At 41.5% G+C, this 12,694-nt stretch overlaps 1 protein-coding gene across 1 annotated transcript in view; it reads left to right on the top strand.

Annotated features, from left to right (window-relative positions):
- Positions 1–7,733: 7,733 nt before the first annotated feature.
- CASR (calcium sensing receptor) overlaps positions 7,734–12,694 on the top strand; it is a 40,431-nt gene continuing 35,470 nt past the window's right edge. Inside the window, exon 1 of the mRNA XM_058018418.1 lies at positions 7,734–7,918. Within this exon, the coding sequence (XP_057874401.1) occupies positions 7,734–7,918 (185 nt within the window). The remainder of the gene's footprint in view (positions 7,919–12,694) is intronic.

The raw sequence follows: 12,694 nt of genomic DNA, 5'->3' as shown, positions 1-12,694 counted from the left end.
CATCCCAGTGCCACGTGGATGCACCGTGCCACAAGGGGGGCGATTGTCTTCATCCTTCAGGGTATCCCCCAGGCATCGTTTCTCTATCTGTCCAGGAGGGTCTAGTCACATCCCAAAACTATAGGATGGGGTAAAGTATCTCTGACTGAAAACACAGTCATTAGCATGGTTAGCATGGTTGAGAATTTCTTTAGGAGCAAGGAAATCCAGAGAAATCAAGTTAATAAAAAGTTACCTTAGCAAAGTATTTCACTTCCTATTTTATTGCAGCTCTTCTGGGTCTCCCTTGATATCCTCCATAGATAAAGACAAAAATCATTCAAACTACCAAGAAGCCTTTAGACTGGTATTATATCAAAGGCATCTTTTCATCCACTGTAAATTGATAAAATAATGGGCTTTTTAAGATGCAAGGTAGGAAACAACCAAGTTAGCAAACCATGGCAGAACAACAGAAGGTCAGAATATGGAACACAGAGAGGCAAAACAGGACACCTCTAAGATGTAGGCAAGATGGATTCCCTGGTACCTGAATTCTCTAAATCTGAGATTGCTCAAGGGTTCACTGCATCTCCCAGCATAAATTAGAGTAATCAATAACCAGTGAGTTTATGGCAGTTTCCCAAAAGGGCTGCTGTGGCTCTGGAACTCCCTAGGACTTGGAAATCCCTCCAAGCCCACTTGTTCTGCATGGATCCTCTTTGGTGCTGTAGCTCTTAAGCATTTCTTAGCAGTTATAATGAATTTGTCACAGGTTTCTTGTCCAAGATGCCTTGATAAACTCATGCATTCCAGTGCTCCCTTGGATGTGTGCACATATGCACTTTTCACACTTGTACTGAAGAAGGCACAGGAGTGGAAAGATGAGGAGTTGTAGAATTGTCTTATTCCCTTCCAGTGTTTGTTTCAGAGGTTTGTGATATGGCTTGTAGAAATGGGCCTTAGCTCTTATTGCAGAAAACACTTAAGGCTTTCACAGAAGCAAAAGCAGTCACATCTGTGAGGTCCCTGGAGCTGCTTCTCAGCCTGACTTACAGCCACACCTGTGAAGAAATGACTCCAAAGACAGAAGTCACCCTCCACACAGATTTCCACTCAAAAACCACTTACAGCTCTGTGTTTGCTAATGGTGCTCGCTGAGTGCATCCAATGAGTCTCTAAGGTATTTTCTATTGCCACTTCTGGTTTTTTGCTTCCTGCCATCAGCAAACAGAATTATTTCCACAAAGGGATATCACATCCCAGATCACACTGATCAGGGATATTAAACATGATACTGATGCAATGTTCAGTGAATCCCAAAGCCAGGTACAGTCCTAATGGAAAGATGGTTGCTGCAAAGCTGTGCAATCACAGCTACGTGGCTTGGCATGGGATTGTGTGCACTTTGTGAGCCTGTGCTGAAGTGGGAGGGAGATCAGAGGCTTTGTAATGCCACATTAAATCCACAGAAAATGCTGCCTGTGGGCAGGTTTGGGTTTTTACTGGGTTATTCAACTGTCAGGAGCTGATGCTCTTTTGACTGCTGTTGCTACAACCAGATTTGTTTGAGGCTCTGTGAAAAAAAGTGTTCTGCTTATTCCTGGTTCCATTTTCCGTCCATACCTGCAGTTCCCAAGAGTCTGGGACATCAGCCTCTAACATTTCAGGCTTCCTTGGTGTCAAGTTTCTGTGTTGAGCAGAGTATCAGCAATGATATCCTAGGCATGTTTCTGCCACTCTGGCATTTTGTAGTGCTAAACAGATCACGGTGGGACTCCTTAATTTCTTATAGATTTTGTATTATATGGACACCAGTATATGACCTTAGGAGTAAAGGAAAGCTAATGATCTGGCTACTACATTAAAAAAAAATGATTTAGATATGAAAACTCTGGAAACCTAAAGGGAAACTGTCAGACAAACTTGACAATGTTGGGTATGTCAGACATAGAAGGATTGAATGTTACAATTGCCTGTTTTACAGTACTGTTTTCAATATTAAGTTTATCCTGGAGAATTGAGAATGTTACTCCAGAACAAATGGTCAGATTTTTCATGACCAGTCTAGGTTCTTAGACCCACATTTCTTCCTGCAGTCTCTTCCTCCCAGTGCTAAGTACATGGCTTTTTTCATTTGAACTGGCCAAGTCTTGTTATATATGAGCTTCAGCAGCTTCTTCAGTACTGTGGCTGATTTGTGAGCTGTGGTTTTGGCCTCCTCTTGGCTTTTATAATGCTAGGTGAGACTGTAATGTATCATTTTCAACATACGTTTGCTGTAGTGTAATAGTATATTACCTTCTTGACTTCTGCCAGAAAAATAGGATCTATAACAGGTAACATGCCCTTAAGCTAATAGCAGGGCATGGAAATGCTGTCCTGGTGACCCTGATGGTCTTGATGATTTTAGAAATCTTTTTTATTGGTTAAAGCTCTTGAATACACATTTTGTATTTCATTCAAAACTAAGTGTGGGGGTAGTGTTTTTAGAACAGAATCATCGATCTAGATCTGAATTTTTGTCTACACTCATCTGAAATCTCCAAATTTTTCCAAGGCTGACATTCCATCTCTCAATCATGCTATTTGTCCAGGTAAAAATCTCCTTATCTTAGGCAGTGTGTTGTGTAAGAATTGTCTTTTTCTCCATAGGCAAAATGTTCTTTGTAGTAAATTTTCAGTTTACACTTGCCTTGTTTAAAGATGGAGCAGTTTAGTTCCACAAAATGCAAGCACAGCTCCTCTGTTTGAGCACCCCAACACTCTGGTTCTGATTGCATCTTTGATGCCCTTGTCCCTCATTTTGACCAAAGAGGTGCAGGAAGGTTGAGCTAATGCTTGCTCTGGTGACAAATGTGAACAATTTACTTTTTCTCATATTGTCACGCTACCTCATCACTAGATCTGGTCTTAGAAGTATGACAACTTATATTCTGTGTCCATTGTCCACTAAAATGTCATTCTTCAATTCCTTTGGGGCATCCAGGCCTCCCAGAAGAGAACAAACCTGATGTGTGTGAGCCCAGGCTCTTCTAGGGTGTGGGACAGCCGTTTTTCCATGGCTGTAAGCAGCAATCTTCCCCAGTTCTCTGCTGTGAAAAGGTCCTGAAAGCCCAGGAGACTCAGCTGAGCTTGTCCATGCTGGTTCCTTGTTGGTGTCAGGGATGATCATGTGAAATTTAGCAGGGTCTACCTTTGAACTGAACTGTAAAGCTTTTGGAAAATGATAATTTTTGTGAGGTTTCACGGCCTTGTGAATATAAGCATGCTGAACTTTGCTTTGTGTTTAGCTGATGAGTTACCATCAGTTAACAATATCATGCTGTTCCAAAAAAAGACAAATGCCATGCTGAGATGTACAAACAGGGCTCTAGCCTGCAAGACACACAAAGTAATTCTACTACTTTGCTCAGTACTTATAAGGGCCAAACAAGGGCACTGTGTCCATTTCTGGGCACTGGTCTGCACCAAATGTGGAGAATGCTGGAGAGAGGCCAGAGGAATGAAATAAGAATAATCTGAGCTCAGGAAAGCATCTTTATGAAAAAAAAAAAAAAAAAAAAAAAAAAAAGTTAATTTATTTTGCTTGGTCTAAGAAAAAGAGTAAAAGGGGAGGTGAATCAAATCCCAAATAAGGTGATTATGGGCAGGGAGGCACTGGCCTTCATGTGGTAGATGGGAGAAGACGACAGGCATAAGTTGTAACAAAAAACACTGAAATTAGATGTGAGAAAACATTTTCTTTGGTAAGAGTAGAGAAGCATTGAAATAAGCTGCCCTGAGTGTCTGATTGGTTTTCTTCCTGACAAGGTTTTAGAGAAAATATGCCAGGAGGTGCACTACTGTTGCTGAGCCCTTCTTGGGCTGAGGGGCAGCTTCATGGAGATCCTTTGAGATCCTTGCCATGCCAGCTCTTCGACGTACCTGAGCAGCTGCTGTTGAGAGTTGTGGTTAGTTACTTCATCAGTAATGCATGCCATGAGTGTGGCATTCAGCTTCCTTTCACCCCAAAAAATCCATAGATTTATTGAGCATTTCTGGCTTTTCTGCCTGATTTAGTCTGACAACTAAAACTTTCATTCAGCTGGCAAAATTATACTGATTGCTGCAAGCTTTCCAAGTACCCACAGCTGTACCTGGCTACCCTCCCTCCCCACCTCAGCTACTGCTCCTGCCATGGCAATAGTTGCCTGGTAGCTCATCCTGTCCCTGGAATCAGTTCAAATTCCTCCATGGAAGCTTAGAAGCTCTCTTCCAAGACAGCTCAGAGTCAAAATGTCTGATAGTTAATGACACAGGGTGAAAAAACTACTGAGGATTATTTTTTTAAGGGGAGGGGGATTAAAAATCAGGCCATGTCAAAAAAAAAGGAAAAAAAATTACCATTTAGTTTTTGTATTTTCTTGCAAAAGTAATCTTATGGGATTTTATCGTCTGAATATATGTACAGGGAAAAGGTGTTCTGCATTGAAGAGCTCATATAATGCTCTACATGTAAAAACATTTGCAAAGGAAAAAATATCAACGGATTCCATCTTAATTCAGTTGCTTGTTAATTTAATCTTTTTTTTTCTTTATTAGCTGAAACTGCAGGACCACAGTAATTTGTTCTATTAGTAGTACAATTTCCACTTGTAGTATGCTGAGTTTTATGTCTGGAAGCATACATCAGCAGGTAATTCAATCATTAGCTGTGTAATGCTTTCTTTAATAAGGAAGAGGCTCATAATCTTAATCTAATAAAAGAAAAGAGAACTGTAGGAAAATTTGCCACAACAGAAGTTGATACTAGAGGATATTATCTGGGGCACTGGCAACAAGATCACAACCGTTCATCAGGAAATCGGTGCCTTCAAATATTCTCATCTTCAGGTGTGCAGGGCACTTGAAAACCTGTGAGTCCTCTGTCTCCCATTAAATGAGTTTGGTTTTCCAGCTATAGCTGAAATTTTGGTATGGAGAGTTGTAAATTTGGACACTGAGATTTATGAGGAGCTGAGCATACACTTTGTTTTCTTTTTCTGTACCGGTGCATCTTTGGACATTTATCCTTCAGTTTTATGCCTCAGGGGTGTTCTTTATATATACACAGCCCATCTCGTTCCCAGACTCTGATGTTACTTCAGTTCTGTGTCCTGTCTCTGAGAACTGCTAGCTCCAAATTACTCAGACAGATACCAACTGATTCCCTATACCATGAATGAATGATTTTGTTTTCATTGTCTATTCCATTGTCATGCTCTTGAATGACAACTGGGACTACCAACTGCTGTAAGTGCTGTTTTAAAATTTGCTGTATTTTGCCAGTTTGGATGCTTTTACTTTGTCTACTGTGAGAAAAGAGAAATAAGAATGTGAATTTACTTTTTCTACATTTCATACTTCAGCTATGTACTGTCTTGTGGTGAAGAGTTCCTAAATATTCAGTAGCATCAGCCCAAACCTTACACAGCAGCCCAGCAAACAAAATTATATTGTCTGTCTGCTTCTGATGGAAACAATTTCCTTTCTCATAAGCCAATAACCCCAAAGGCAAAAGAAAACCTTATTAAAGTAAAAGCAGAAAAACTGAGTAGTAAATCAGCAGGCTGTGGTCTTCCACAGCAGATGGGGAAGTCACTGACCTCATCCCACCTTGGTTGAGTCCCACGCGTGGTTCCTTGCCCAGACTCCAGGAACGCCATCCCTGCAGCTATCGGATCATGCAGTCCCCAGTCCCTGCCATCCCACAGGCAGCTGGGGGAGGGAATGAGCTGAGCTAAAGAGCATTAGTCAGACCATCCCATGTCTTTGCAGTGTCCCTTCAGAAATTGCTTGCCCTGTTTCCAACCTCTCATCTCTAAGTGCTGGCCCTGCCTGTGCTGGTCCTCACCTCAGGACACTGTATCAGCACTTCACCAGTGTTTGTACTTCTCCTGAAACCACAGGTGATGGGAGGAAAATGACATTTCTCTGACTGAAATATGGAAAAGTGTTTTGTTCTTTATTCTGTTGGGCCACTGAAGAAGCCAAAACCCCCATCCATCTGCCAGAAAAGATCAAAACCCAAACACCTTCATGACACTTACTCATTGCATTGCTCTGTCCCCTCCTAATCCTGGTTCTGGTTAAAAATTCTATCATCCAGCTGTCAAAGGGCCGCTTGCCAATACCTAGACATATCTTGATATCTAGCCAAAGATTTGATTGCCCTTGCCAATAAAAATGCACTTGTTCAAGCCAGGGCCAAAGAACAGTTTAGAGTGGACCTGCCACAGAGAATTGCAGTGTCTGCCCAACTAAGTGCAGTGACCACAGAGGCACGAGAACAGCAGGAGCTTTGTCTCTCCTCTCTCATTGACTGCTGCATCCAAACCTTCATGGTAATGAAAATGTATGAAATAGTTCCACATTCCTGGTGGTCATACAGCATGCAGGATCATCCAGACTGGCTACCAGAAGAAGTCTCACGATCACAATTTTTCCCTGCATAGCTCTTTATTTGACCTAGGTGAAGATCAAATCCATATAGCTGCATTTAGTGATAATAAGTCAGCCTCATAAAAAGGTTCTCAGCACTTAAAAACTCTTGATGACTTGCTTCAGAAATTAATTGTCCTCAGGATTAGCAATGTATGCCTAGCTTCTACTCTAAATTTCGCTAACTTCAGATTTTTACTACCAGCTTTTAGACCTGTTTCAAATAGGCTGAAGAGCTGTTCTTTGTGAATTTTCTGTGCTATCTCCTCTCCTGTAGCCACAGCCATTTTCATATGCCATAATTAAGTTAGTTCTTTGTTTGGGAAGCCTGTAGACGTGCTGCAGGGAAATTGTATTGAGCATGGAGAAGCTGCAGAATTTTTCATCCCCAGGAAACAGGCTTCAAAGGCTGCTATAGCTATGCTTTCAACGGCCGAACCTTTCAAGGCTTCATGACTCATTATGGAGAAGTATCTTGGTTTCAAATGCTTCCCTGGAGTTCATTCTCCCTTTCAATGCTAAAGAACTCTTTCTGAGCCTGAAAGAGCTTGTTTTATTTTTATCAAGGATAAGTTCAAAGACAGAGGGTTAAAATGATTCAATAGACAGGAGATGATGGACCAACACCAAAAGATTATTGTGGTTATTTGCTTAAGAGAAAGACTTGATTCTTACTGTGTTTGATGCTTCCTTATTCCCCACTTGCCCACCCAGGTCTCACAGTGTGCTCTGCTCATAGACACCAATCAGATCACAGGTTTTACAGCACCTGCTATGACCAGAGCCACACAGAACCATAGGAAGATTAAGCCACCCACCTTAGGTATGAGGCAGAGAATCAGGCATCTGACATTGTTTGAGGAGGTGTGGCTGTGTCACCAGGGTGCCTGGATGACATTGCCAAGGTTGTGATGTGTCCCAGGTGGGTTGTTGAGCTTCAGGGGCGTATTGAGGGCTTGGCTTGACAAAGCAGAACCATCATGGCAATGTGGGGTCCTGGTGTATAGCTGGAATCACTTTTCTAATCTTTTTTTTACAGTTCTCAGAGATGGGCTCTCCATAATGCTTCAGTTATGAAGGAAGAAGGGAAGCTGAATTGCTTTTTTGCAATGGAGAAGACAGAGGGAGAAACACCAGCACTGTGGCTCCCACCTTGTTGCTTATCTCCCTGCCAACATGTGCCCCAAATCCTCTCTGTGCTGTATTAAGGAAAGAAAAAGCTTTGACATCTCCTTTTTTACATCATCTTTTCCAATTTTGCACCCAATAACCCCCTGGTGAAAAGAGGAACAATGACTTCATATAGCTGCTGCTTGATTCTTTTGCTGTTTACCTGGAGCACTGCTGCCTATGGGCCAAACCAACGGGCACAGAAGAAGGGAGACATTATTCTTGGAGGATTGTTCCCCATTCATTTTGGAGTGGCTGCTAAAGACCAGGATCTAAAATCAAGGCCAGAATCAGTGGAGTGTATAAGGTAAGCTGGTAAAAGGGAAAATAAAAAAGTTTTGATGGGGAAGTCTTCACATTTCTTGACTTTGTGTTGCGTAAATATGGTCTGTAATCTGATGCTTGCAATTGGAAGGTATGATGTAAATAATAGAAAAAACAAGTGTGTATGTTAAACAGTAACATAAATACTGTTTGGACACTGAAAGAGGGCAATCTTTGTACTACCTGAAGCTGCCAAAACATTAATATACTGATCTATCGGGCCATTCACAGGGAATATTTGAATAGCATCTGAAAATTAGCTTCCCTAGCAGGACAGAAAATTCCCAATAGTGCCTTTTAGTTCATTTGATTAAAGTAATTCATGGCCAAATAGTTTAGAAATCAATTTTTTGTCCAGTTCTGCCTGTCATTTTCTAAGACTTTAAAAACTGTTAAGTTGCCTAAACAAGTGAAAATGTTAAAGTGAGGTAGGTCAGGGCTTTTGAAAAATCTCAGTGAATGACACATAAATGTCTCTTCAGGACTTTGTAAAAGTCCTAAACTTTAGAGCAGGCTTCCTTCACCCAGAGTTCTTCTCTTTTGTGTAAACAACACATCTGTGTTTTGTCTTAAGTGTTTGGGAGTTAACTTTGGACTGAGAAATGCACATGAAAACAATTTCTCTTATTATGGAAGTGCAGGCATGATGAAATGTGAGGCATTTTTAACATTACAAGCCTGAACATAATACATAGAACAAGTGGAAAGCATGACAGAAACTGATTGCAACTGGAACATCATATAAACAAAATATTAGGAATTCATGTGGATTTCTGTCATGACGATGCATGACAAAACATTTCATTATTATGGGACTTCCTGTTACCATGTGTGAAGAACTGTGTATCTGGAATTATTTGGACCTCTCATCCTAGGCTGGGGATTTAGCTCAGTTTTGTTGCAGATGGCAATGAAGGATGGCAGAGAGCATTCCTGTTACACTCACAGATTTCAGGTGTGGTTTCCCACTGAAACCCTGAGCAAGACACGTCCATCTAGGTTATGATATCATCCCCAGAACCATCTCCTGTCGCGAGGAGCACACGCAGGTCTCAATAATCAGGGATTATTTTGGCCTCTTCAGTGTGTGCACAGGACAGTCATGAACTAAATGTATGTGCAATGTCTGTTTCACGGAGCAAGAATCTCTGCCAGCCTTTCAGCATTTTTTTTCTCTCTCATATGCATTATTTTAAAAGCTGAATGCTGGAAAGCAATGGATGTTTTCAGCTCTATTTTCTTCTCCTGCTCCAGCTGGCAGGCAGGACAATGCACATATTTGCAAACTAAACAGCTTTTACTTCTATCGACTCTGGGTCAGCATCAGTGGCTGTCTTGACATGGTCACATTATTGGAAGAGATGGCTGGAAAATGTTCTGCCACAAGTACCACAAGTGTGTGGTTGCCAAAAGGCATGTTAATGAGGTAGCACTGCCAATGACAGACAAATCCTGAAAAGCCAGACTAGCTGTTTTAAGGACACAATGGGAGATCCTTCTGGGTGGCTTTCAATCTGCTAAAAGGTATCCTCCAGCTGAAATTTGCCTGGATAAAATCCCTGTTCTTTTTACCCTTGTAAGCAGGTGATGAAGATAGAAGGTATAGGTGCAAAAGAGAAAAAAGATGTCTGCAGAGGCAGGCATTTGTGGCACATATCCTTCAGGGAGTTGGGTAAATTGTGAGTTGATAGTATAATGCTGTTGGAGAAAGAATGAAGGTCAGAGATTAGCTGCAGAGGTAGTAGAAACCACAAAAGGAACAAGGGGATGATTGGACCACAAATAACTGCAAGTTGCTTCATTGCACACATCTTTACCAGAAAATATCCATTTGCAGGAAATGTTTAATTCAAAAGAGGTTGTATTGAGAAGACTTTTTGAGATTGGTCATCAGGTTTTAATGATGGAGGTAATTAATACATGGGAGTGTTTGTGTGTATTCCTTGTTATTGGTACATGTACAATTGAGAGCAGATATTTTTTCTGAAAGAATTTTCTATTTTAAGCAGTACTGAAGTCAGAAAATCCCTCCTGCTCAAGTTGTACAGAAATCTCTCAACACAACCATGGTAGCCATTTTTTTGTTTTGGACCCCGTGATCAGCCTGTGGCAGGGTTGTGCATGCTGACTCTAGGAGTTCAATACATTCTTCAAGTGTTTTGCTAAAATCTTACATTATCATATGTGACTTTCCTAGGTTCCAGGCAACTGACTGGTCTGGAATTATCAAACTTGTATTTTTGGGGGCAGAAAAAAAAATACAGGTTCTAGTTTCTTCACAAAGTAAGTCTCCCTGATCTTGTAGTGTCAAAAACTTCTGTAGGGTGGAAAATCCACAGATTAGCAAATCAGATAGAAATCCATAGAGAAACACAAATGTGACTGTACATGGTCAAACCAAAGGTGCTGAATCTGTCCCTTACCTTTACCTGCCCTTGTTGCCCTTCTCTGAGCCTTCTCCAGCACTGGTGTATCTTTTCAAAGCTGAGGCTAATAAGTTTTATACCCACGCCCTTTTCAGATGGCTGCATACAGATTTTGATCTCTTTTATTACATAGAAAAATGTGTCTCATATCACATAAGAAAATTAGACCCAGGTCATTCTGGGATAATGAGCATCCTCTCTCTCCTCAGGCTCTCTTGCTGCAGCAAGTCATCAGACCATGTGAAAAGCTCCACAACAAGACCTAAGGGCCCCACTGAAACCCTGTGGGTGGTCCATTTTAGAGTTTAGAATCAAATAACTTCAGATAATGTGGTTTTCCTCTATTTTGAGGACTGTTCAAGCTGATCAGTGCTGTTTGGACATTTAGCTGTGTTCAGTGCCATACCTATGCTCCCAAACTGGGCTTAGCAATGGATAGGGCATCTGGGGCTTCTCAAAAAGGATAGGACAGTTTTCTCTCTACTTCCTCAGCTTTTATGTTCTTCATGCTCTTGTGGCTCAGCAAACATACTGGCCTGAACCTACCATGCATACCAGGCACATGATTATTTAGAAACTATGTAGATAACTCAGCAGTGAAAGGAAAAGGGAACAGTAACAATTGGTTCCCCATTCTTTTTGTGCTGTTGCTACTGAAAATGCATCCCTGTGCTCTAAACACTGAACTGTAGAGTCCAAAATGAAAACGTACCCATGATTGTGTCACATTAAATGTCAGATAGGAATACACCAAGCGAAAGGAGTTTTGTTTCCTGTTTGTTGTTTTGGCAATCAAGGATCCTGCATTTGGTATGAATACACCTCCTGTCTTTGTATGCCTCAGGGGCTGCTGCAGCAACTTCCCTCATAACATTTGCTGGTGCATATCTGATGTGTGCAGGGGAGGCAGAGACTGAGCACAGCACCAGCAAGCCCTGACCCCCATTCCATTCGCTGTCAGCACCCCTAGGCCTATTCATAACCTGATTTTTCTGCCCCTTCTTGATTTCAGGGAGATTAGCAGTTTTCTTGTATTCTGATCATCAGTCTAGCTAAGGTCCCACACTGTGACACAAAGCTTTCAAGCTGTGAAACTGTGGTGAGACATTGTCCCCACGTCATAGTGCAGGACTTCACAGAGCATAGCTCCAGGACTCTGTAGCCCACTGAGCTTCTCTGTCCATCTGAGAGAACAGAATTTTAATTCTAGCCCTTGCAGATGGATTTGCTAATCCCATTGCAGACCTGAATGTACAAAAAGATATTTGGAATTTCTCTTCCCTGAGATGTAATTATGTCACTTGGTCTCTCTTCCATTCACCATCTGAATTGTAATTTTTTAATTTCTGATTTTCTTTGTTCTGCATAATTCCCCTCACCCACAGTCCTTGATCGTAAGAGTGGTAAGCAACTCATTATACCTATGACTGCAGGAATCCAACAAATGATTGAAGGTCTCCCCCTTGCATAGCTCAGAAATAACAGTAGCAGCAATAACATGCAACCAATGTACTGGAAATCTAGAGAGGACAGAGAAATTAGTATGTGCATACAACCACCAGAGAAAGAGGAGTGCTGGCGTGATCGAAAGGTATATGCAGGCTTTGCCAGCATTTCTGAGTATAACTACCTGTCAGATATGGGGGGGTAAGTGAAAGCTTTATTCAGAGGTTTCACATCACTTTCTCCTTTTTTTGCATCATATTCCATTGCTTAGTACCTTGCAAGTGTGATAAATGAAGGTCATGAATACACATGAGGCTGTGAATTATTTCTTTATGGAGACTAGCAAGGATCAGGACCAATTTCCCTGCTGGATCCAGACAGTAAGAGCTGTTAAAACCAAACCCCACAAACAAACAGGGGATGGAGCTATGGGAAACTTAAACCATGCAGACAGCTCGTGCCCCTTCATTTGCATAGTCTTTCTTTGAAGCGTTGGCTGGGACATTTCAGCCATCCTGAGCAGCGTTTGACAGACATGTTTCATTTCTAACAAACTGGTCTGCTGCACTGCTGTCCTCTGCAGAGGTGACAGTCACAGCCAGGTGTTGTTCCCAATGTCTCTCTTCCAGTTTGTGCCCCTCCTTGGGAATAGAAAGATCAGTGGGTTGAATATTCTGAGGGGTGGGAGAACAAGTATCAGAAGGGAAACCTTTAAGGAAGGAGTGTAAATAAAAATCCCCCTTTACACCTGTGGGCTCTGAATTATTTACATTAAACTCTCATTGAGAGCTTAATGGCCACTTTTCATAGCACCACATCTCACAAAATGCAAGACTATGTGAACATACCTGTAAAAGTAATATGGCAGAAAATAAGCCTTGGAGGCT

Source organism: Melospiza georgiana, chromosome 2 (assembly GCF_028018845.1).
Source record: "Melospiza georgiana isolate bMelGeo1 chromosome 2, bMelGeo1.pri, whole genome shotgun sequence".
NCBI lineage: Eukaryota > Metazoa > Chordata > Aves > Passeriformes > Passerellidae > Melospiza > Melospiza georgiana.
Note: the sequence above shows the minus strand (reverse complement) of the source record. Positions and strands in the feature narration are given on the sequence as shown.